We start from the raw sequence: 26092 nt of genomic DNA, 5'->3' as shown, positions 1-26092 counted from the left end.
AAGCCATAGTTGTCCCATTTGTGTCTCTGCATGCCCTCATGCCCCTGATGTTTTAAAAATGCAACGAAAAATAAAATAAAAATAAAAGTAGGCTTACCATAAAATAAAACAAAGCCCAATAATAATTATCCTTGCATTCTAACATGCATGATGATAGTTTTAGTGGTGACTGCAGATAGAATTAAAAGATACCCCAAATTATTATGGACCCTGTACCCTTTTATTAGTCTCTAAATATGCCAGAAAAAAATTCTAGTTCTTGAGATGTTGTCTGAATGAGTGGTTTTCACAATTTCTTTTTGTCCAGAATCCACATGAAGAAATAATACTTTAAAAGTGAGTATATATTTGCATGTTCATAGACACCTAACACAAATGAAACAAAAATCTCAGAAAATCATGCTTGCCTTAGCATATGATAGCCTCCTATATTTTCTATTTGATTTTGTTCTGTTGCATTGAAAGAATGGATGGTATTGATCTAGATTGATTTTGCTGATTGATGATCATGACTCATAGTTAAAAAAATAGTTTTAACCCATCTGCTAAAGATAGAGTGAGACCAATCTTAATCCATTTTAAAAGAGAAAATTATTCTTTAAGCCCTATGAGTTGGTGGAGTTTATTTAAGACTTGGCTTTGATATGATATTACTTTCACTTTCAGAAACCTCTTCATGTCCAAGCACATTATAACAAAATATCATAAAGTAGGTTCTAAGTTGTTGTAAGTACAATGCCTTGGTAAATGTCATCCTTTACCTTTTTATAGGTAGAGAAAGTGTCTCTAATTACAGAGGTTACAGTTTGCTGTGTTAAATGGAATTTGTGAAAGTATCATGTATCATAATTCCTAATTCAAACTCTTTCTCATGCATGCGTCCTACAATGTTTTCTTACATACCTTCAACCTCTCCCTGTTAGGCTACGATCTTAGTTGAGTTTGCATAGTTAGTGTCTCAGGGACTGACCAACTGACTTTGCTTGGAATGTCTTCTTTACCTATTTTATTCAATGTGCTATATAATATGTATAAATAATATGTACAGCTCAGACTTCATAGGTCAGTGAGACTCCAATTCTGGCTGAGGCACTCAGTTTCAATCAGTTAAGTTGTGTAGGAAAACTAATAACAATGAATAGCAACAGTTAATTGAAGTGGTGAGCAGGGGAATTTAGTGGGCGCTTTTCTTTTGAGTCATGTTAGTAGGTGAATATTATGCTGTTTTGCATGTAAATATACTCTAAGCCAGGTGGGAACTTTGTGACTTACAACTAGAAAGCTAAATTATAAATAGAAAGCCCATGGTAATAACACTTAGGGAGAAACTCGATATTAATAAAAATATTGCACATTTCAAAGAAAAGATTATTCCCAATTATGAACACGTTTATTGAAATCTGTGACATAAAGATTTTTAATTTACACAAGGACTTACTACATTTGTGAGGAAACTAAAACAAGGCACTTTCCAGCAAATGTTGTGAATGGAGGACAAAATACCTTTTGAAAATATTTCATAAGATTAGATGAGTTATTCTGGGTTCATTAATCCTTTTTGGTCATTTTGCAACCTACAGTGATAATATCAAACATTGTAAGAAAATACAAGATAGAAATATAAATTTCTTGAGCATTTGCTGTTTTTGTGATTTATGTATGCGACATTATACAGCTTAAGAATACACACACTTTCTATGAGACCATCTCACAGAAGGGAAAGGCTTTTTAACAAGGATTGTTTTATATTTATATCAGCTATAAAAGTGAATCAGCTACAAAAATACACATACCATGTGTAAGGCTCTAGGGCAGATATAGTGGGAGAAACAAAGAAGTAAGAAAGATGAGTGTAGCACTAAAGAAATCTATAACATAGGTGACATAAGAGGTACACTATACAGTAAAGATAATAATTCCCAGCAGTGCAGAATAAAAGACAAATGAGTGATATGGATGACAAGTGCTAAAGAAGTCCAAAGAGAGAAACCATTGTAGGTTACATATTTATTATTTATGCCCTACTTTATTTCAGATAAAGGAGGTGTCTTGACTATAGTGGATTGGGGGGTGGGGCTGGAATAAGGAGAGCTTGATAATGAAGATAAACCTGTAGCTGGGGTCTTAAAGGATGAAGAAAGAGGACAAGTAAGGTAGAAGGTGTTTCAGGTGGTAAGGTAAGAGTGGCATGGGCACCAGAATGGAGATGCATAGGACATGGCTAGGAAAAAGGAAGTGGAACAATTTGTTTCATGTAGAAAAACAGGAAATAAAGGGAGCATATTTGAGGATGGATTCTGGAGCTCTTTGAATGTTTGGCTAGGAGCTGAGACTTCATGGGTACAGATGAGCTGCTTGGGATTTTTGGCAGGGATGTAATAAGATGAAATAGGATTTTAGGAAGATTAACCTGTGGTGCTGGATATGAGAGTGTGAGCATAGGAAAGATTGTATGTAAATAAAAACGAGGGAGGATATGGTGGTATTCCAGAGGGAAGGGGAAGTGGCCTGAGATGTGAATAAAGTTATTTGATGGGGTCAACGAAGCCCTGTGTGATTTGAAAAAAAAAAAAAAAAAAGGCAGTAGGAATGCAAAATAAACTGATGTGGAATATAATTCAAAGGAAGTTCTTAGTGAGTGAAAGGATATGAGAATGAGGGAGTCAGTAAAGTCTGACTCTATGTGTTGAAACTTAAATTATAATGTACAAAATAAAGATCAATATTTGTGGAAAAGGCCACACAAGTTATTTTTAGAGTATGTGTATAAGGGCCTTGGGTTCAAACAATATTTTAGAGTATATAACTTAAGTGAAGTTTCTCCACAAGGATATATTTTAGTTTTTTCCTTTCTTTTACTTTCTGCTGTTTTGTTTACTTAGTTGTTTTTGATCTGGGATTTATGTATGAATCAAAAAGTTTATTGTATATATATATATATAGCAACATGACGAATGAGTATTCTCTCATGCCACTGAAACAAATTCTAGAACACTAACTTATGAGAGAGGATTACATCTGAGTAAAGACAAGTTACTGGTTAGGGAGTGAAAGTCAGAAGTGTGAGAAACACAGAGAAGTGATATTTTATAAAGTTTATAGTCTTGTATAATCTATTTTGAATCTGTACAATGGCATAAAGATTGAAAGCAGACTAAATGTGTAGAGAGCCTAGTTATGACTGTACAATTATTTAATAAAATGTCAAAGGAGAGCTACAAACTGGAAATAGCCCAGATATCCATCAGTAGGAGAATAGAAAACAGTATTAGATTCATATAATGGACTACTACTCAGCAATGAACTACTGGTTTAAGCAACAGCATGGATGAATAGCAAAAACATTGTGTTGAGTGAAAGAGGCCTTACACAAAAGAGTATACTGTATGATTCCACTTATATGAAGTTCTAGAACAGGCGAAGTTGATCTATGGGGAAAAATCAGAATTATTGTTACCTCTGAGAGGTGGGGTGAGGGAATAATTAGGAAACTGCATGAGGGAACTTTCAGAGGGTGATAGTGTTCTATATCTTCATAGAGGTTTTTGGTTACATGGGTGTGTGCAATTCTCAAAAGTCATTAAATGGTATGCTTAGGATGTGTCCATTTCACCGTATGTAATTTTTGCCTAAAAATGTAAACAAATATTGAATCTTGGTTAATGATAAGCATGCTGGAGTGTTTAGGGCTGACAAGTACTGATACCTGCAGTTTACTTTAAAATGCACCAGAAATGATGGATGGATAGATAAATACTAGATAGGTAATTATATAGATTTGTAGTGAAACAAGTAAAATATTGACTCTAAGTCTATGGGTATGCACTGTATAATTCTTTCAACTGTATGTTCGAAAATGTTCGCAACAAAATACTGGGGAAAATTTAAGGAACCTGGAACACATTAAGCCTTTGGATGACTAGTATGATTTACCAGTAGGGTAAGCAGGAAAATGCAGTGGTTAAGGTGCTGAGGCCCTGAATCAGAACTTTGAGTTTGAATCTTATTAGTTGAGTCTTTTATTAGTTTTGAGAACTTGGGGAAATTGTAATAGGTTTTTCCCTACGATCATAGTTTTATGAAGATTAAATGGGTTAACATATATAAAATAATCAAGATGTTTGTCATATAATAAGCTTTCGATAAAAATTATTTTAAAAAGTCTAAAGAACATACAAAAAAAAAACCCCACTGAAATTAAAACCATAATTTCATCGTCCTGTACGAGTCAATTTTGAGAAAATACTTTCTAGCAAATGTTACAGACATATGTCTATACCCACCAAAGAAAAGGATGAAAGTTAAATATTTTTAAATATTTAAATATTTTCTTCTACTTAAAAAAAGATGGGGCTGTTGAAAGAAAAAAACAAAGAAACATTTTTTCCCTTATAGATTTCAAAGCTTCACTGTAATTTAGCATAATTCTTGCACACCATTGCCAAGATCCTGAGTGAGGAGACAGGAAAACAATATTGAGTTAGGGTTACTACCCACAAGGAGTTTACAATTTACTATTTAATGTTTCAGCGATGCTTGGAGTCTAAACACTGAACCAAAAAAATAGGCTCAAATGTGCTTTTAAATGCTTACTTACATTAAATTTTAAATAGTAGAACCTAGACAAGAGATAGACGAGTCTCTATAATAGCACTAGCCAATAGAACTTTTCTGTGATGATGAAAATATTCTGTATCTGTGCTGTCCAGTATGGTAGCCACTGGTCACATGTGGCTACTGAGCACTTGACATGTGACTAGTGCAAATGAGGAACTACATTTTTAATTTAATTTAATTTAGGTACATGTGGCTAGTGACAACCATCTTGGACAGTGCATCTCTAGACTGTGCTTCTTAAACTATCCAAGGAAAAGGACCAGTTATTTAAAATTTCAAATCTGTTATGAGTTCATATTTTTGTAAAACGCAATAAAAATTACTAGAAAGATGAAATGAGAGGAAAAAAAAAACGAAGACGTAAAATACTACCTCGCTTTTTTAATACTAGATTCCGCAGACATAAAATTACTCTGTCAAAATTGCTGTAAAAGTTTTTAAATACTCTCAACTTCTCTACTGTTTATCATCATGTACCAATCAATGACAAATAGTTTTCAGGCTGGTGATGGTTATGGCCCACACTTAGAGCTAGATGTAAGTCTCTTTTTGCCTAGTGTGCCTAAGAATAATTTCCTAAAACCAACTCTTTGTTAAAATTACTGGTACAGATAATTTTTTTACATATTTAAGTAGGATTCAATAATGTGGTTACCGATGTGACAGTTAACACTCTTTACAACGAGTCTTGTCTAGGACAGCTGTATATTGACAGTGCAATGAGGTCAACTTCAGAGTGGACTGGGAAGGCTTATTTGATTCAGTGAAGCCATTTTTGTAGGTGGAAACATCCTTCCTTCTGTAAAGTTCAGCCCGACGTTTACAGCAGCCAAATTTGCTCAGCAACAGAAAGAAATCCCTTCGGAATGCCTTTGTGAAAATTGCATACAGAAATGGATTGGCACAAGAATTGACAGGGTAAAAAAGAACCAGTAAAACTTTAGAGTTGGTTACTGTAATAAGGGGTACTTTGAAGGCAGCTGAGATGGCAAAAAAAGAGATAGGCGCCATGCAGGTGAAATCGGTGAAGATGAGGATGGCCATTTTCTTAGCAATCTTTGTATCTTTGTTGGTCGCCATCAGCCCTGGATTTTGAACTGCAAAATAAATTTTAATGTAACAAGCACAAATGATGACGAAGGCCATGACGTTGAGTATCAGGATGGTTAATATGTAGACTTGTGAGAGAGTGCTTTCCACATCCATGGGGAGGCAAATGCTGACCTTCATGTAATTGCTGACACCCACAAGGGGCAACATGGCAATTAGGGTAGAGAAGAGCCATCCTCCAAGCATAATTGGAATGGCATGTCTTAATCGTAGCTTCTGGTCCAGCTGAATAGCATAGGTGATGGTGTGCCATCTTTCTAGTGTGATGACCGTGAGGGTATAGACAGAAAGTTCACTTGCAAATACAGTGAAAAAGCCAGCAGCGCTACACCCACTTCCCGTCTGCCAGTCTATGGCATGGTTATAATACTGCCCTTTGGTTTGGGAATCAACTGAGGCGATGAGCAGCAGATAGAGCCCCATGCAAAAGTCTGCAAAGGAGAGATTACACATAAGAAAACGGGGCACTGTCAGTTTGTAACGACTGGTCAGGAGAACAAAGAGGACAGTCATGTTTCCCATGATGGCTAAGATATTAATCAACCAAATCAGGACCCTAAGGAAGTCATAGCCCATAATATCTTCACAGGGATTAAAAGCGTCTGGTTCCGGAGCACATCGGAGTGTCTTGGGTGAGCAGAAACCATAGTCATAATCCCAGCCACTCAGTTCGCTCTCAGCAAAGATGGCAGAATAACTGTAAGAAGAATATTGAAGCTCAATGTAAAGGGATTTTCCATGATTCTGATTATTTTTTAAAAAATCCAACCATCCTTAGTGTTTTTTTAAAGCCTAGGAAGCTAAAGGAAACAAAGCCACAACAGTCTCAATCTTACGTTTATTTGTTAAATTAGCTGAGAACTCTGAATTGATGTAGGAGTTTTTAAAGACGGGAATACAAAACCATTTAGGCTCTTTTATATACGGATTTTATGCACTGATGCAAAGACTTAATGAAGCTGTTTACAGAGCATGATTTTCTTTGGAAAACAAATTTAGAGACACAATATATGCTTGTTAAATCAAAAAGAATTCTTTCTTGGCATTTTCTTAGCTATTTATCTCATTTAGTTGCCAACCAAAATGCTATCCAGCTGTCTGTGGTCGAACCCAAGTGGGATTGGACTGCTCACACTGAGGATAGTCGGCTGCTGGTGGGCTTGCTTGCACTTAAGTCCCTGCTAACCAAATAGCCCAGTTGAGAAACAGAAACCAAGGATAGATGTCTAGAAACAGAAGCAGAGGAAGAATGTCGTGTGGACAATAAGAAGAAATGGTGAAAACTGATACTCCTTAGGGATATACATCAAATTCAGAGAGCGGACTGAAGAGGGACTCTGTCCCTGGTGAAGGACAATTCCAACCCCACTGCTACTGTGTGAGTTCAGGTTTTCACCGTCTCTTAGGTCCAGTTACGTTTGTTACGTTTCTTCCTGTCGTCCTTCCTCCAATTTTAGCCATCTCCCAGTCCATCGGTACATTCCTCCTGGAACAGCCTTTCTTAAGCAGAAATCTGTGAGTTCAAACTTTCCCTAGGTTCTCGCTGGCTATGGGATAAAATCCAGATTCCTTGTGGTGACCTCCACGTCCCTCCCTGATCTGGGTTCTGCCTCCTGTAATGGTCTCGTCTCCAGGAAGCAGTAGTGCTCCACAATTCAGAACATTGGCCATGGAGGAAGACCACCTGGGTTCCAGTCTTTACAGGCTGTGTAAACCAGGAGAGTTACTTAACAGCTTCGTGTCTCAAGGTCGTCATTTGCCAAATAGGGATAATAATTATACCATCCTTGGTAGGGTTGTGCAAGGATTAAATGCATCAACACATGTAGAATGTTTGGAATAATGCCTGACGCGTATTAAGTGCTCAGTGAATGTTAGGGGTTCTTATAATTATCTTGCAAATCCCCTGTGCGACCTTTCTTTTGGTCACATGACATGACTTGTGGCTCTCAGAGTAAGTTCTAACGTTTCAGCCCTCAGTCCTAGTACGTATGCGTTATTTCTTCTTTCTCTCCTCATCTCTCTCGTGAATTGCTCCTCATCTTTAAAGATACGCTCCTCTGTGACCGTCTTTCTTGATTCTACAATTCCAAGAAGTTTATTACTCCTTCCCTGTGCCATGGCTGCACTTAAGTACTATTGTAATTATCAAACCACATTGCCATTGTGCGTGTATGTCTTAGATAGTGTATTAGCTCCTTGAAGGCAGGGACTAGGTTTTATTTCTTTCTGAAATCTCAGCGCCTCACACAGTTTTGGCGCAGAGTAATCATTCAATAAATGTTTGTGGGATGAATAAATCAGAGTGATTCTGGCTCTGAGAGGAACTGAGGGGATGTAGGGACAGTGACTGTATATAGTATGATGTGTGTAGGCTCAACGCATTTTCTCTTTGCCCACCGTTTGCTACTATAATCCCGGGAGCTGGAGAATGGGGCATAACTTTTTCTTCTGCAGGGCCATTACAAGTAAGGATTTCACCTGAAGGTTCCTAACATGTTAAATGAGTATTTTTCTCCACTCTCAACACTTAGCTTCTCATGCGCTCTCTAAGGAAGTGTGTATCTAATTCAGTGAGTGGATGAAATGATGTATTTGAGCAATACAATTACTGAAGCGAAAGAACACAGATTAAAAAAAAAGAAGAGAAAGCTATCCATGACCTGGGACTCCAAAAAGTTGCTAGAATAGCGTAGAAACCCATTTGGACCTAGAGAAGGACTATTGCTATGTGCAGAAGACTGCAAAGGAGCCTCACCTGTTTTATTTAATAATAAAATATTTACTAATATAAGTAGCACATTAGTTTGTCTTCATCTCATGCACATCAATGTAATTACCTATTTTTTAATTTTTTAAAGAGCTATGGTGGTTATAAAGAACGATGAAAGAAGATAGGTTATTTCTTAGCATTAGAAAGGTCCTTAAGGACTATCTCAATGAACCCCTCATTTTACTGGTAAGGAAATCACGATAAAAGGAGGGAATGACCTGCCTGAGATTCCTCAGCACTAGGCTCTAGTGGCAGCAGTAGGTTGTCATACCCATCGTCTGGGGTCCTTTCCTCTATTTCACTATCTCTCAATCGGAGTTTTTCGAAGTGTGGTCCTTAAAACACTTCCATCAGAATCCCCAGGGTGTTTGCAAAATGAAGATGCCTGGCTTTACTTTAAATGCTGAATCAAACTGTCTAGGGACAGAGCCCAGGAATCTACATCTTAAGCAAGCTCCCTGGATGATTCCTACAAAATAATAGCCTTTATTAAACCAGGTGAAAACTTTCCAACAATCGCTGCCTTCATTTCCCTTATTCCTTTCCCCTTTTCAAAACCACTTCAGCTGCTAGAAGCACTAATTCAAAAGCTTCTAAAAATTCTGCCATGATTTCGGAATAAATTTGTGTCATTAAGAGGTCAAACATATTTCCTCTCCCACTCTCCTGGGCCTTTGCCCTGTCTTTCCATGCGCTGTTGGGCATATGTCTAGCAGTTTCCTCCTTGGTGACTTGTCTTCAGACCAGATATCCACATGCTGCTACTTACCTTTGTGTCCCGGGATGGCTCCTGAGGGCAGCAGCACGCTTACTGACAAAACGCAGCACAGAGCTGTCGTTAGTACTGACGGCTTATGCAGGGAATGTGAATGGACATACAGGCTTAGCAATACTGAGTCAGGGGGAGGAGAAGCAGTAGCACCCCTGCTTCAGTCACAATGAGCAAAGAAAGGAGAAAATACCGGCATTTAAGAGAGCCATAGCAGTACAGGACACCATGATATCTTGGGGAGAGCAGACGAGGCTTACGGGCTGGCTCTAGAATTTCTCGACTCTAGGGACTTAGGAATAATGGTCTGTTGGGAAGCGGAGGAAGGGGATTTATCATAAATGTTTTTACAGGAAGCACACTCTTCTTACTTAGATTATGTATTAATTTCAGATAGTTTTGGGGATGCTGAAGATGAGGGGACTTGTTTGAAGGTAGTGTTAGCCTAACAAACTCGAGATTGTATGTGCATTTGGGAAGGCTTATGGTGAGGGCTAGTGAGGATTGTTGAGAGTGAGCTACAGTCTCCACTCCCCCAAACCACCCCTTGATGCTACCATTGTACCCAGAAGTGGTTTCCTGTTGATGACTGAAAAGCCATATGGTTGCAAAAGAGTTATGTGGACGGTGACTGATGGAGAGAATATCAAGAGAGAAGAGTGGGAAGGGTGAGAAAAGGGAACACTGGAGACTAGATGGTGAAAGACCTAATTAAAAGAAAAAGAAAAGAAGGATTCAGAGCATAATATTTATAATGTACCCTAGGTCCTGTCACATTCTTCAACAACTCCCTTCACTGTCATAGTACTGAAAGCCAAATGATATTTCTGCTGTCCCTTACAGATGAGGACAAAAGTCTCAGAAAAGGTAAGTGCTGTCCAGGGATACCCAGTGTTACAGGAACACCACCGCCAAGGGTTCATATCCAACTCAGAGGAGCAAAGAAGCTCAGGGTCCTTCCATCTTACTACCCTACTGCTGGCCTCTATATAACTTGTAGACTGATGTGGGGGGGTGGGGGGAAGAGAAAAGAAAAAAAGATGTAGAAGAGGGAATGGAGATTGGCAAAGTATCTTAGAATGGCACCTGGCTTTGTAGCCTGAAGGACACATGGGGGGAATAATAAAACTTCGAAATCACAGTAAATGTGGCAAGGGGATCCTGGGGTTACACTTTGAGGCATGCTCTTTTACATTTGAAGGTGTGGGAAATGCCAAGGCAGCCAGGGAAAATGTTTAAAAAATCAGTAGAATGGAAACATCGCTCCCATCCATGTATGTTAGTGATAGCGTTAAGGCCGAGTAATTTTACGCTCCAGAGCAGAGTGGTCAAGGTGGTGTTAAGTCTCTTTGAAGGAAGTAGCTCCTTCTAGAAGTTGTGTCTACCATCCATCAGCTAATCTTTGCGGAATGCTGATCATGTGACTAGTGAAAATTCCTGCAAATGAAGCTGTCATTCAAACAAGCCCTTAGTGACATCAAAATACTTGCAAATAAAATTTTAATTTCTGAGGAGAATTTAATTGTAGAATGAACATGTAGGTACTTTTTAAGAGAGTTTTTTTTTTTTTAATCCAGTTGAACGAGATACCTGATCAACTGGATGCCACTTACACAGAAAAGTTCCCATTTTAAAGCTATTAAAAATGCTTTGCAAATATCCCCCCAACCAAGACTTTTATCAAAAGAAAATTGTGGGCACTGATAATAATAATAAGGGGCACACAGAATGAAATATGGCTTCCTGAGTTTCTTTGCATGCAAATACTTACAGTGTTTCATTATTTGGTTTCCTTGCTGTGCTTTCACATTGTTTGGAAAAGTTTTCAAAAATGGAAAAGGAAAAATTCTGCCTGAAGGAGAAGAGGTGGGAAAAAAAAGCAGTTGAGCTTTTGGTCTTTAAATCTGATCAGGTCTATTTATACTTTGTTCATCCAAATTCTTTACCTATTGCACCAGCTTCGTGTTCTGCCCCATTGTCCTAACTGAAACACTTCCTGGGGAGAGAGTACAGGCTTCTGAATTGTCATTAGAGTGCTTCCAGCTTAGATAAAATGCTTCTGAATGCTAAGTGTTTTGTGTGGGCTCTAGAGATGAGAAAACTTAAATTTGTCACATTGAATCACGGAGTTTTCAATGCTCATTAAAATCTACCTTTGTGGTATGTTACGGTTTGCTCCTCTCCACTCTCCTCACCACGTTGACCTTGACGAACAAATAACCCTTTCGAGTTCATGGCTTTGAATTGTAACTGGGGATTTCTTTTGTAAGGATTTGAAGATGCTGGACCTGACATCATTGTGTGAATTTTCTGCTTTTTTTAGTTATGTGCAGGAGTGTATGTGGGTGATCCTTCTTCCTTCATCTTTCTGTTTAAGAAGTGCAGCCAATAGAAAAGGGGGTGAGAGGAATGGCAAGGAATTAAAAGAAGGCCTGTACTTCCATTTCCTAAAGTGAAGCCAAAGGGAGGAACAAAGAAAAAGTGGATGAAGAAATAGAAAAAAGGACAGTAGGCTGTGAGAACCTCAACCTTTCCTAAGGAGGAAGGAGAAATGAGACAATCCAAACTAGACATTTCTATATATTATTCTTCCCCAGTATTAACAAGACAATTCTTTGTGGGAACAACTTTGTATAAAAGCAGGAAGGTGGAGAATATATCACAACTATTTGACCTACTGGACTCACTTTAAAAAAATTAATCAGCTTGTTATTTTGGGTGAGGATTATAAATCCTCAAATTTGGATCAAATTGTGTGTGTGAGACAGAGAGAACGAGAGAGAGAGCGAGAGAGAGAGACACACACGCTGGCTCTAATCTGACACGTAGAGATTCTGTGTGAACCAGTCTGCAGTTAACATGGAATGTGGTTGTTCTTGGCCTTCAGATAATAGCACTGGGTTCCGTCTACTCTATTTTTTAAAAATTTTAATCACAGATACCAAGGAGGTCTTTGGGGCCACGTGCTCAGGCAGCTGTGAGCATTATCCAGACTCAGCAGCTGCAGGGCAAGCGGTGACTCAGAGTTTGCACTAACATTCCACTGGCCCTGCTTCAGGCTCTCCATCCTCATTAGCATCCAAGGTTTCGAGCTTTAGGTGTACAGAAGGAGTCAGTCAGACCTTGTAATCCCAACCTCTCTGTGACTGCATTCCCATTACACTTTGATACTGGCCCACGGTTGTCTAATCCCATCCCCCCTTTTTACCTAGTCTCTTTCATCTAACGGAATAAAAAACCCTGAACTAAAGTTTTTACATGTCAGTAATTTCAGGGGGGATGTGACTGTTTTGCCACAAAAGTGGTGTTCGGAATCAGCTTTATCATAAACCAGTGTCTGTATTGTGTTTCTAGTTGGTCTCTCACCAGCTTTGCTCACTTCCGACCCATCCTCCATTCTGCGGCCAGAGTGATATTTTACAAAAGCAACTCTGGGTACTTTTGTTTTGAATGCTTCACTGGTTTCCCATCCTCTAAACACCTTGGCCTGGCACTCAGAGCCCATCGTGTACCACCTCTCCCTGGTTTCCTCTCCTCACTCATCTTCCTCCATGTACGCGGAAATCTTCTTGTTCTAGTTTTTCTGAATGACTTTTATCCTGTTGTCTCTTCCCTTTGTGCCTTCACAGGAACTAGTTTGTATTTTTGGCATGCTTCCCTCCCACACCTGTCTAGCCAATGCCTACCTGTTCTTCAAGGCCCAGCAGAAGTCACTTCCTCAGAAAGCCTTCCATAAGCCTTTCTGTCGTTTAGAAACTCTTCCTCTATGCTCCCAGAGCACTCCCGCTCTCAGCTCTAGCATAACATTGCTGTATTGCACATAAGCATTGGCTCTCTTGTGTGTTAGTCCCATACAGTTGTTCATGACTCTGTGAGGCTTGGGATGAGCCCTTATTCATCTATATGTATCTGCAGACTTTTGCACAGTGTTCGGAACATTGTAAATGCTCAATTAATGTTCTTTGAAGCTCAGTTAATGGTTCATGGCTCTCTAACTACAGTGAGTGGTTTGCCTTCTGGTTGCCGCCAAAGATTCAGATACAAAAAAACATCAAGTGTTGGTGAGGATGTGGAGAAAAGGGAACTCTCGTGCACTGTAGGTGGGATTGTAAATTGGTGCAGCCACTATAGGAAACAGTGTGGAGATTCCTATAAAAATTAAAAATAGAACTACCTTATGATCCAGCAATTCCACTTTTGGAATTGCAACATTATTTACAATAGTCAAGATATAGAAGCAACCTATATGTCCATTGATAGATGAATAGATAAAGAAGATGTGATACACACACAGATACACACACACACACACACACACACACACAATGGAATCTTACTCAGTGATAAAAATAATGGATGGACAACATGGATGGACCTAGAGGACCCTATGCTAAGTGAAATAAGTCAGTCAGAGAAAGACAAATACCGTATGATCTCACTTATATGTAGAATGTAAAAAAACAAATGAACAAACAAAACAAAACAGAAACAGACCCATATATAGAGAGAACAAGCTGATGGTTGCCAGAGGGGAGGGAGTGGAGGGATGGGCAAAAAAGGTGAAGGGGAATAAGAGGTACAAACTTCCAGTTATAAAATAAACAAGCCACAAGGAAGTCGTGTACAGCACAGGGACTATAGGCAATAATATCATAATAACTTTGCATGTTGACAGATGGTTACTAGACTTAGCATAGTGATCACATCGTAAGATACATAAATGTCAAATCACTATGTTGTACACCTGAAACTAATATCATATGTCAACTTTAATAATAAAAAATAAGCCACAGATAGAATTACACATACCTATGCAAGGCGTAAAGTAGGTGTGTCCAATAATACATGCTAGTTGATTAATTACAAATAAGTTGATTCCAAACAAAGACAGCAAGATCCTAGTGTCACTCTCTCAATGCCTCATCTAATTAATTGATTGAGAATATCTTTTTAGGCTGCATAATATCCCTTTAGGACAATGTTTTTCCAATGGGTAGTAGGTCATGAAAACAATAGAGTACATCAAACTAGCATTAAAAACAAAGAAACAAACAAACATGAAATAGAGTAAAATAGACAAGAAAATATCAGTATATCGCATGTAAAAAGTTAAGTATTACTTTTATTTCAGTTACATGTGTGATGTGTACTGAGTTGCAATGTAAAAATGGTGTTTCTTACTATGCAGCTCAGTCAAAAAAAAAAAAAAAAATCTTGGAAAGCAGTGCTTTAAGGAAAGAATGAAATCCTGCACACTCTGCCATTCCGTTCTGGATTAAAGTGAATCAGTTGAATCAGTAAGATGCCCCTCACTGGACACAATCCAGCCAGGAGCTTTTGCCCTTTTTGTTTCCACACTAAGTTAATCCTTAAGGATCTAGGATTCTGTTCTGAAACGTAAGGTGGTCTTCTACAGGAAGAGAAATAGCTTAAACAAAAACAAAAACCTTCTGTAGTGCTTTGTGTGTGTTTTTTATTTTTTATTTTATTTTCTAATTAAATATTAAGACGTTAGGTAAAATTTACCCTCTTGAGGTCACTTCTTTCACTGCATAAAAATTATGCTTTCTGGTAAGGATTAGAGCTAATTGATCTTCAAGGCGCCAGTTTTGTACTCCATTTTGCAGCTGCTATCATAGTCTAATTTAAGGCTATGATTCAATTAGCCTAGAATAGGGTATAAAGGTCTAGCTGCTGGCTGAATTGACTCTTTGGAATTGGCTTTCAGGAGGAAACAGGATGGTTCGTTTTCTTCTTGTCTATCTGGGGGTGACCCCGTGGGTAAGGAGTTGGTCTAGAAGGAGGGGACAGGAGGGGCATGGAACCGTGGACCAGTTGACTATTTTGATATCTGGGGTTTCTGCCACAGCTTGGCAGGCTTACCTTTTGTTTTTCACTTACTCTTTTGCTGGCAAGTTTCTGAAAGCACAGCAGTGGCTGGGATAAGTCAATGTGGCATCCAGGAGATTGGTAAATTGTTCTCTCGATGGCAATTTTTTTAGAGAATAGGATGATGTGGCTATTAGCGTCTGAATGGACTCCAGCCCATAGCTAGGCAGAGCCTGCAGTTTGGTGGAAGAAATATCCCTGAAAAATAAAAAGGAGAAAGGCTTTTTATTTATTTATTTGGTACATTTGATTTATAGAATGAAAACCTCCTCTAAACAACGGTCTCCTTCTAGATTCTGAGGAATCTTTTCTCCATCTTGCCTTTCCTCTAATTTTCCATTTCACGCTCATTAAGATCTAAAGTCAAAAAAGCTATGCTGTGTTTTTTCCCTCGTATGGATCCCATTATTCTTTTCAAGGTTGAGTATAACTCCGTGTACCTGCCATACATTCATTAGCATTCCTCTCTCTCTCCTCTCCTGATTCCTTTCTCCCTCGCTCTGCCTTCCTCTACTGCAAGGAAACACTTAGCAGAAGTGAAATAACTACCTGCTTTGTGAGACAGCAGGCACACGCAGTGACATCAGTTTTAGTGCTCTACCCCAGGAGGAAATACTCAGGGCTTCAGGTGAGGCTTGGTCTTTGATTGATCAAGCCCCGCGGGGTAGGTTTTCATGCAGCACAGGCTGGTCACGCTCTTAAGAGCTGCAGTGTGGTGTTGGCCATTGTCTCCCCGAGAAGCAGAATGCACGTCCTCTAAAGGCAAACTGCATTCATCTGTCCGAAGAGCAAACTCGGCTATGCCAGCAGAGCTGTGTTGCAAATTCAGGTTTTGGAAACAAGGTGTCCTGAACTCCTTGTTTTTTCTCGACTTGAGGCAATGTCTGAGAAAACTCCAAGCAAGTTAGATGTGAGGAAGAAGAGCTGTCAGTGGGAATTTAAAAATTCTGCCCATTTTCTAAGTGGCTGCGGCTGATGCCCCATGAAACACTTCTAGCAGCGCAGCCCACCCCTCCACCCCCCAGCAAACTGCCCCAATACTTAGTGCTCAGCACATGGGAGGGGAGCAAAAGGTGGTTGGTAGATGGATAAACTTGACAACTTTTCCCACATGTCCTTACACTGAACTCCCATAACTGAGGGAACTTGACTCCACTTCTGGCTCCCTCAGAGAGCCTGATACACAGCAACTCGGCCCTGTCCACCCAAATGCCAGGGCAAGTCAGATCTCTGGCCTCGAATGCCATGACTGAATGCCAGGTGGGCAGCCAACCCCCTCTGCCAGCACACGAGGCAGCCGTCCAGATTTAGTGTTATAGGTAGAACCGTGTCTCCCCAGGTTCATATGTTGAAGTTCCAACCCCCAGTGCCTCAGAATGTGACCTCATATGGAAATAGGGTCTTTACAGGGGTGATCTAAGATGAGCTCATTCGGTGTCCTTATAAAAAGAGGGACAATTGGATGGACACACACACACACACACACACACACACACACACACAATGTTATGTGGAGATTGGAGCCATACTGCCACAATAAGAATGAACTACCAGGAGCAAGAAGAAAGGCCTGAAACAGCTCTTTTCCTCACAGTCCTCAGAAGGAACCAACCCTGCTGACACCTTGCTTTAGACTTCTAGGCTCCTAAACTGAGAGACAGTAAATTTCTATTGTTTAAAGCCCCTTGCCCCCCAGTTTGTGGAGCTTTGTTATGGCAGCCCTTTCACATGTGGAGGCCGATGTCCCTCAAACCAGGCTGGGGACCATGTGGCTGGACACCCTACGCTGGCGTGTTGGGGTACGCTGGGTGGGGAGGGGGGCATCACCACTGTACTCACAAGATGTTAGGCCCCGCGGCCCCCCAGAAGGCTCCAAGGTGCATCTTCTCCAGGCGGGCATTTTCCTTTAGTTCCCTGCGGGGAAGCACAGCGTCCTCAGTAGAGTTTGCACCTCCTGTGTCACCAGCCACAGCTGTGTACACACACATTTGGACTAGTCCAGGGTGTCCAAACTTTTTTCAACGTTTTTCACCAAGGGCCATATGCGGTAAAATACACAAACAGCCGGGCCACTCACTCGAGGTGAAGTACTTATTGCCTCACCTGGTTTATTTAAGTAAACTAAATATATTTTTGGAATTTGCTGTGGGCCAATTAACAATGGATTGTGGGCCACAGTTGGCCCATGGGCTGCAGTTTGGACACCCCTCTGCATGGTGCTCAGGGTCAGAGGGCACGGGGGGGGGGGGGCTGTAGGCAAAGTGGGAAGAGGACAAGCTAGTGCTCGGTGACATTGTGAAGGTGCTGGAGAGTGTGTGTGGCCCCACCTTTCCTCTGTGATTTCCCCCCTACTTCTTGGAGCCCTTTGTCCTACAGCTTAAAGTACTCACCCCTCCTGTCCGGGAGTTATGGAAATTTACTATCAGACAGCTGGGCAAGGATGAAACTGCTGCTCCAGTGTTCAAGGCTGAAGGGTGGAAGAGCAGCCCGCCCTGCATCAAGGCTCTCAGCTGTCCTGACCTTGGAGGTCTCAGGGTCTGTTTATGGTGAGAGCCTAAGGTTTGCAAATGCTCCACTTAGAAAGAAAATGTAGGGTCTGTTGAAAGTTACCCCTCTCCTCAAGTTAATTGCACTCCTTTTCAGATATGCGTTTCTCAGTGGGTGGGAAAGGGGAGGAAGTAAAGCCCGTGTACACAACTGTCCCATACCCTGGGTGCCCCGTAGGTCCTAGGTCCGTGCTAAGTATGTGATGATCACCAGGCATGGGGGTTGTGGAAACAAAGGGGCTGAGCGCTGCTGCTCTTAAGGCCATGACAGAAGCCCAAAGCTCTAGGCAGTGGCTACCTGCGGGCTTCTGCTCCCTTTAGCTCAGAGCAGCGCAGGGTGAGCCGCTCAGGAACGGTTCAGCCACCCTGCAGAGCAGCCCCCTGTCTGGGCCCTGACTCTGGTGTTTCCAAGCACAGGCCTTTCTCTGGGTGGACAAGGAACTGGGAGAGGAGTCCTGGGCTCAGGCTTGCCTGCCTTCTTTTCAGCACGTTCTTCCTATAAGAGAAGGGGGGTGACTCAAAGAACATTCTGGAAACCCTGGATAGTGGGCACAGTATACATCCATTGTTGGTGTGATGATTTTGAGCAAGGGGACAAGTTTCTTCTGCACCATGGTTACAGTGTTACATGGCAAAAGAGACGCACCAACACCCACGCCCTCTCCCCGGCAGGCTGCCTAGATAATTACCTGACCCATCTCATAGCATTACAGCTTCTTCAGTGTATTTCAGCCTGTATCCATATCATACCTGCTGTTTAAAAACTGCAAAAGCTCCTGTATCTCCTTCCCTGGGTGGCTGTTTTCCACATGCTTCTACAGAGCATTTTCCTTGGAATCCCTCAGCCCTTTCCTCAGAAAGCACCCGTCACTCTCACAGAATCCACCCCCTGGGTGTATCTCCACTTTCAAAGAGATGAGCTTGTCAGAGTCAATTGCTGTTTAAAATCTAAATCTAAAGAAATTTTCCTTCCCGAGCCTCTATGGCTCTTCTCCCTAATTTGGTTTATTTTAATTATGTTCAATTACGGTCATCAATCGTGGCAACTGGGCTCTGTGAGCAAATACTCCTCGTGTTAGCCAGGTCAAATTAACTTTTCAAATTTTTGACAGCATTTTGCATGTTTTGTTAACACTCAGGTCTTTCTGTATCCTGATACCTCTGCGTTATGTAACTTGGTCACAAATAAATCAAATTTGTCGAGCACATTTTCTGAGGAGTCACTTTAGGGAACGCTCCCAAGTGACATGGTCCTCCAAGTGTGAGAAGCACAGGCAGCACGGTGAGAGAACCCCAAACTGCACCCAAACCTTTCCTAACTGTGCTGCTACAGGAATGATCGGGACTGACTCTCGGACCCCTAGAGGTGTCTGAGGACAACATTTTGGTGCTGCTTCTCTCCACTTGTCCTGCCTGGGTAAGGAGTGTGTTTGCGAACTTTGCAGTGCTTTGGTGTCATTGTTCTGAAGAGCTCTGGACAGGCCTATTTTACGAGGAAGGTATCAAGACACTGGGTTGAATGTAGAGTTTGGAAATTTGGCTTGACAGTTCTGAAAACCCCCTCCTCCTTCCCTGCTTAAATCCTTCCAAGAGGGTCTCCTTGCCCTTTGAAGAAAATTCAGACTCCTTTCCTTGGCCCCTCAGTCCTGCGTGATTCATTCCTGCTCCACCTCCAAGTTTATCTTGCACCCGTCTTCCCCTGGGTGATGACCCTACAGCCACCCTGGCCACCTCTCAATTCCTGGAGCTTTTCTTTTCTTTCCCAACTCAGGACCTTGGCACATGCTGCTCCTTCTTTCTGTAACACACTTCCCCTCACTATTGCCATGGTGAGCTCCTTGTCATCTTTTCAGTTCAGCCTAAGCATTATATCTTCTGGGAGGCTATTCTGAGCACCTGACCTAACGTCAGTCATTCCCCCCCATGCTCCTGCAGATCTCAGTGATGGGTTCTTCCCTTCACATATCACTACAAGCAGGTACATATCATTACCTGTAAGACATTTATTTATTTGTTTGCCTTCTTGTCTGTCTCTTCACTAGAACAGAAATTGATGAGGCAGGGACTGTTTCTACTCTACCCATTTAATATAGTGCTTAATATATCAGTGATGCTTAATAAATATTTATTGAATGAATAAATGAATGAAATTGATTTGTGGTCTTGGTTTCCTCTTTCTTGCAATAATGAGGTGTGGGGATGCAGAATTTTGACCAACTGGACTTTGCGAAGTCCATTCCCATTTGGCATCTCTGAAGCAGCTGAGACACTGCTGACCAAGGTCTCCCTCCCCTCCACCCCCCCAAGTCCTATTTTTTCCCTGACGTCCCAAGGATGTACACTGCTGCATTTCCTTCTACTTCCCTTTGCTTTTGCTCTGGCTTCTAGTTCTCATTTCTTGTTTCTCCCCAATTTTATATCCAGTCCTCTTATTTTTCCTCCTTGTCCAGGTGACCCCAGCCACAGAGGACTTCAGCTGCTCCCTCTGTTTGGATAATCACAGTGTCTGTGTCTCTAGCTCTGAACTGCCCTTTCTAGTTCTTTGTCCTGCCTGCTAACAGAGGACCTTATTTAAGCACCCCCTTACACTACGCTTCCCATCCCAGAACTCTCAATAGCATCTCATTTTCCATAGAAGAGAGTCCAGATTCTTTACTCTGGCATCTAAGGCCCTTACTGCTTTGTTCCTAACCCACAACTACAAGTTTCTAGAAGGTACTATTTGTTGGTCTATGAACACGTCTTATGTTTCCTTCACTGGGCCATTTGTTCTTCGTGTTGTCCGCTGCCCAGAATGCATTTTCCTTCTGTCTTTGCCTAAATTGGACTTTGCTTGAAGTCTCCCTGTCTTACAAAGCTTTCTCTGATTTCCTTCTCTCCTGCTTTTGGATTCCCAGAGGACTTTCCTTCTCACAGGGCAGGCATCATGCTTTGTCTTCCTAGTTACTACTGAGTGTATAGTTTCTGTACCATTTGGAGATGCTTTTCCTAGGCTGTAAACAAGCTTCTGTGGGGCGAATGCCGGGGATCGTTCATGTTCATCTCCCCCCAGAATATGATGTGATCCTTTAACCACAGCGGATGTTGGCAAGCACTTGTTGACTGAATGATGGAATGAGGCACCTGAGAGTTCTGTGCTGGGAGAGGATATGCCTCTGATTTAAATTTGGCCGAAACAGATTCGGTTGGTGAGAGTACACCCTTCATTAAATTCAAATCAACAAGAAAATGAGGGAAAATTTACTCCATGGAAGGAAGCACAACTTTTAAAAAGCTACCATTTCTTGAGTACTTAGTATGTGCCAGACTCGTGCTAACAGCATAAAAAATGTAATGGTATTTAATTATTACTCATTCACAATTAACTCCCTAATGTCATAAAAATAAATGAGCACCTACTCAGTGCCAATCACTGAGGGCACAAAACAGACCTTTTTGTTTTGGGGGGGTATCCTCAAAACAAGCGTATCAGTGGCTCCATTTTATGACTGAGAACACTGTGGCTTAGAAAGGTTAAATCACTTCCTCAAGGTAGCTGAGCAATAGTGGGATTGGAGATAGACTTCCAGTCAGTGACTCTTAGATCTGCTCTCTTAGCCACGAAGCTGTATAGCATGGTGTCAGTATAATGGGGTCTTACGTTAATATCTATAGTTAAAATAAATCGTATGTCGTACATATACATTTATGCCACTCAACTTCAGACCGGCAGCATTAGCATCTCCTGGGAGCTTGTTAAAATTACAAATTCTCAGTCCCTCCCCTAGTCCCACGGAATCAAAATCTCTGGGGGTGGGGACCGGGAATCTGTTTTAACCATCTCCACGTTATGCTTATGTATGTTCAAGTCTGAGGAGGACTCGTGTAGGTCATGGTTTATATGACCTATGTATTATAAAAACCCTTTCATTTGTTTGTTTTCCTTAATTTTGGCTTTAGCTGAGCTTTTCGTGTGCTCTTAGTTTCTATTATACACAACTGTAGTGTGATCATTACTTCACCTTGTACCTGTTATGGTTCAAACAGCCCTTGCTCCGGATGCTTTGTGAATGAACCACTCTTCTAGAAAAGGAGCCACAGAAAGAGAGATTGAGAATAATGAAGGAAACAGTCAGGATGCTCCCCTTGCGTTAAAGGCTATTGATGCTGGGGACTGGGAGAGGGTGTGGTGAAAATGCAAGGCTTCTCTCCCCTGTGGAAAAGGAGCAACCTACCCACCCCACCCCCACCCCTGCAGTAGGGAGAGGGGCCTGTGAGTGGGTCTGTTGTGGCTGATTAGCTGGTAAATGCTATTGCTAGATTTCTCAGCAGTGGGGCCAAGGGGAGGAATTTCTTTGCTGAAATCGTCAGCCTCTAACACACCCTCACCCTGAGCAAGGGGGTTAGTGAGGGAGGCTGTGAGATGGACGAGCCTAAAGTAGGGTGTTGAATATTTCAGCAAACTGTCAACTTTAATGTATCCAGACTGCATCTCTCTTTGAAATCAGGGTGCTCTGGGGTTTCCAGCCAGCCAGTTGCCTAGTAACATGCACGAAACACTGAGGACTAGCCACTTGAAAGTTTATTTTTGTCCTGAGTTAGTTGCTGAAGATTGAATGTGATCTGGTAGCCAGAGTAATATTTCATTTTTATTCATGAGCTGGGGAAATAAGCATACTTACAGGGAAATCAGTGTTGTCCCGTTGAACGCATGACTTTGTATGTCTTCAAATCCATTTCCATATAATTTGCTGAAGAGGGAAGAGAGAAGATTTAAGAATGAAAGAAACACAGTTTGGAATCACATGTTCTTCCTCCTGTGACATTTATTACTAAGATGGTTACTGGCATTCACAATATCTAGCTCCGTTTCTCCAACATGTTAGATTCTATGGGCCTGGTAAAATGAGGCTATTCTTTTTGCTCCAGTTTGCCCCCACCTCCACCATTACCACCACCACCAATTTTACGTGTTTATTAAGAACCAAATACTTGAGTGGCCATTCTACGTATATTCTATGATTTAATCTTTGTCATCATTTCCATTATCCTGATAAGAAACCGAAGCCTCAGTGCGGTTGTGTAGCTTGCTGAAGGTCAAGGAAAGCAGTGGCAGAACTGGGATTTGAGGCCAGAGCTGTCAGATTAACACTCAGATCTTGCTCTGGTTCTACAGGCCTGTGGGAGCATGCGGGCTTTCTGGGTTGCTGAAAGCTGAGGGCAGAGCAAGGCGCCCGTACTGAGTTAGCTATTCTTTTTCTTGGATGAATAGATGCTGTTGGTGATGCCATATTTGGCTCCACAACCAAGAAGATTTCAATGTCTGTAAACAGTTCTTTAAGACCTGTTAGTGGATAGTGAAATCAATTTAGTTGGGTGCAGTGAGCATTTAAAAAAAATGGAACAGAAGTGATTAGAACAGAATGAAAAATACGAGAGTATGTTGTATGTAATTAGGGTAGTACTGTTTATGACATTTTGTTTCACAATTTTTATATGTTATATACCTATAAGTATAAGCATATATCTATCTATCTATCTATCTATCTATCTATCTATCTATCTATCTATCTATCTATCTATATGTACCCCACCCACCACACACACACACACACGCACAGGTGCCAAAAAAAATGTCTACACGTTTTAAGAATGGAAAAAACTGTATTAAAATTGTAATGCTCAATATATACCGATAACAAAAGATGAATACAAGTCATGTATTTACATTTCTTTGGCATCCTCTGTATATATATCTGCCTAGAATAAGACATAAGAGGCTCCTTAGTTGCTGGGAAGTGTTACAGTCAGAAAGACACTTGTTGAGATTCAAATGGCCCCTCTTCATTTTGCAAAGAAAGAAATAGGGTAAGAGAGGAAAGTGACTTGTCTAAAGCCCACAGTAGGCAAAAATGTGACCAGAATACACGACCGTGGCTACTTCTAGCACATCAGTTTTGCTGGTTGTTTTCACTTTTCTTCCCTGAGACATGCACAAGGCCCCCTTTCCCTCCTCCTGCTGGGCTGTGTTTGATGTGTTTAAACTACTCTCCTCCCCGCCCCCAGCACCCCAGCATTTCCCCGCCCCCTTCTCTGATTTGTTTTTCCTCTGTTGCTTTATCACTGTCTGACCCATGATTGTATTATACTTGTTCATTGTCTCCCTTCCCCAGCACAATGTAAGCTTCATGGGAGCGAGGATTTCAGACCGTTTTGTTTATTGCAGAATCCTTTGCATCTAGAACAGTGGCTGGCATCTGGGATGATGACAATAAATATATGTTAAATGAATTAGATGAATAAGTGAATCTATGGGAGATGAATTTCTTACTATAAATCATAGTCAAATGAGTTTGAAAGCCACAGTCTTAAATATAAATATTTGTATAAGTTCTTCATTAGCAATGATGTAAGATTCAAGTGAAAAAGGGCTGTGGTAAAATATAAAATTCAACTCCTATATCTGGCAAGACCGTAGCTTCCCTTTACAGGGTTGCTGGCAGCGGAATGGCCATGTCAGGAACAGACTGGTGGGTGTGACTTGAGAAACACTTCAGACGCATTCTCCACCTGCTCCTGCTTCACACGGCTGTTGTCTGAAAGGTTTCCCTAGTCTTCGTTAAATAAAGCAAGCATGGAATGTCATCCTGTGGTATATGTGTATGTGTATAGTGTGTATGTGTGTGTGCATGTGGTTTCCTTCCATCAACTCAAGCACACCTGAGACAAATCAGCCTCTAAATACATAGAAGTGGGACTCATGTTGAAGCATGCTATTCGAACACTGAGATTCACAAAATACCGAGATTACAAAATAATTCATAAATTCTTATTAGATTGAGTTCAGAGGGAGCAGGGGAGCATCTTTCGTTCATTCCGTAAAACCCCAGGCATCTCCGAATGCCCGCTGCCCTGCTCAGTCGTTAGGCTGGTGTAGCAGCAGCCTCGCCCCTCAGCAGGAGGATGAGCCTTCCTTGACTTCCCCCCATCTCCTGTGCTTTCTTCTAGAACTCTTCTGAGTTTAAAGTTTCACACACTAGCTCTTAACTGTCTTCTGTAATGGATGATTGGGTGCCATTTTGTAAGACCTATTGTCTTACATAATTATACACAACCTTCTTGCCTCCTTAGCACTCAATCCCACTGGGATTTAAAAAATTTTTACACATAGAACATTCTTCTTTGGCAGTATCTGGTCATGGGTGGGTGGGTGGGGGTGGCAAATTCCTTTATAGCAATGTCTTTTAGATGAAGGAATCATACCTGTCTTTTCTCCGAACCTCTTTGAAATTGGATTTCTTAAAGCCTAGGCCAGTGTTTGTCAAAGCATTCGCCACCATCTACTGAACCAGAATCACCTGGAGCTGCTTGCCAAACATACAGACTCAGACCTGCTGCCCAGGTGCGCTGCAGACCTATGGAGTCAGACTGGTAGTAACATCTAGGAACACACACTTTGATAACAAGCTTGCCCAGGGAGCCTTGGGAATGCCACTTTGGGACCCCCTGCCCTAGGGGGATGCAGCTCTCCTCATTTCCACAGTGCAAATCTGATGGTCTGTTGGTCAGAATTGAGTCTGGAGTCTAGTCCCCTCATTGCTTTCTAAGTGATGAGGCTACTAGTGTAGGTGATCAAGAAAGCGTAGCCCCTGCTCTGATTTTGGCAAAGCAAATCTGCAGCAGTTGTCAGGATGCCATTCCCCATCACTACTAGGTGCTGCCCCGATCCTAGTTTTGATACATATTAGGATTTTGTACTTTTTTGTAGGGCTTACAATGCCAGTGCTCTAAGTGCCACCTCGTAGTTAAGTCTGCAAACCCCGAGCCCAGCTGCCTGGGCTTGAATCCCAAACTGCTACTTATGAACTGACTTACTTTGGGCAAATTACTTAACCTCTCTGTGTCTCAATTTCCTAATCTGAAAATTGGGATGAAAATAATAACATTGACCTCAAAGGCTGTTGTGAGGATGAAAACAGTAAACATAATGTTAAACACTTAGAAATATTAATAGGTTCTGGAACATAGTAAATGCTTAATGTGTTGTTCCTATTATTTTTATTCTATTTGGCAGTGGCCTTTAGTTCTCTGACCAGAACAGAGGGAAACAATCTCCCTTTCCATGCTCTGGACAGAATTTCCACGAAATGCAGCCACCTGTTTAAATGAACTTTACTGGGGTTATCAGGGCCTTTCTATTTCTGGGTGGAGCAGATCGGTTCCATGGCCTGGGCTGCCTCAAACATACTAACTCACCAAAAACCCTCAGCCACCTTTGGTCTGTATTGGTATCGCAGACATTTTTGCATTTGGACTTTTTTTGTGTGATAGCCTAGGTCCTTCTTGTGCCAACTTCCCAAAGAACATGGCTCATTGTTTCCTTTTCAGCTGCTGCTCTTCGTCTCTGTT

At 41.3% G+C, this 26092-nt stretch overlaps 1 protein-coding gene across 1 annotated transcript in view; it reads right to left on the bottom strand.

Moving 5' to 3' along the window:
* Positions 1-1382: 1382 nt before the first annotated feature.
* LHCGR (luteinizing hormone/choriogonadotropin receptor) overlaps positions 1383-26092 on the bottom strand; it is a 53396-nt gene continuing 28686 nt past the window's right edge. Inside the window, exons 7-11 of the mRNA XM_019719178.3 lie at positions 22366-22434; positions 16998-17072; positions 15171-15356; positions 11041-11121; positions 1383-6424 (exon numbers count right to left, since the gene is read on the bottom strand). Coding sequence (XP_019574737.2) covers positions 5284-6424; positions 11041-11121; positions 15171-15356; positions 16998-17072; positions 22366-22434 — 1552 coding nt within the window. The 3' untranslated portion in view covers positions 1383-5283. The remainder of the gene's footprint in view (positions 6425-11040; positions 11122-15170; positions 15357-16997; positions 17073-22365; positions 22435-26092) is intronic.

The sequence above is a fragment of the Rhinolophus sinicus genome, chromosome 2 (assembly GCF_057876585.1).
Source record: "Rhinolophus sinicus isolate RSI-liver-muscle chromosome 2, RSI-T2T, whole genome shotgun sequence".
In the NCBI taxonomy this organism is placed as follows: Eukaryota; Metazoa; Chordata; class Mammalia; order Chiroptera; family Rhinolophidae; genus Rhinolophus; species Rhinolophus sinicus.
The sequence above is the reverse complement of the archived record's forward strand: the minus strand, read 5'-3'. Positions and strand labels throughout refer to the sequence as shown.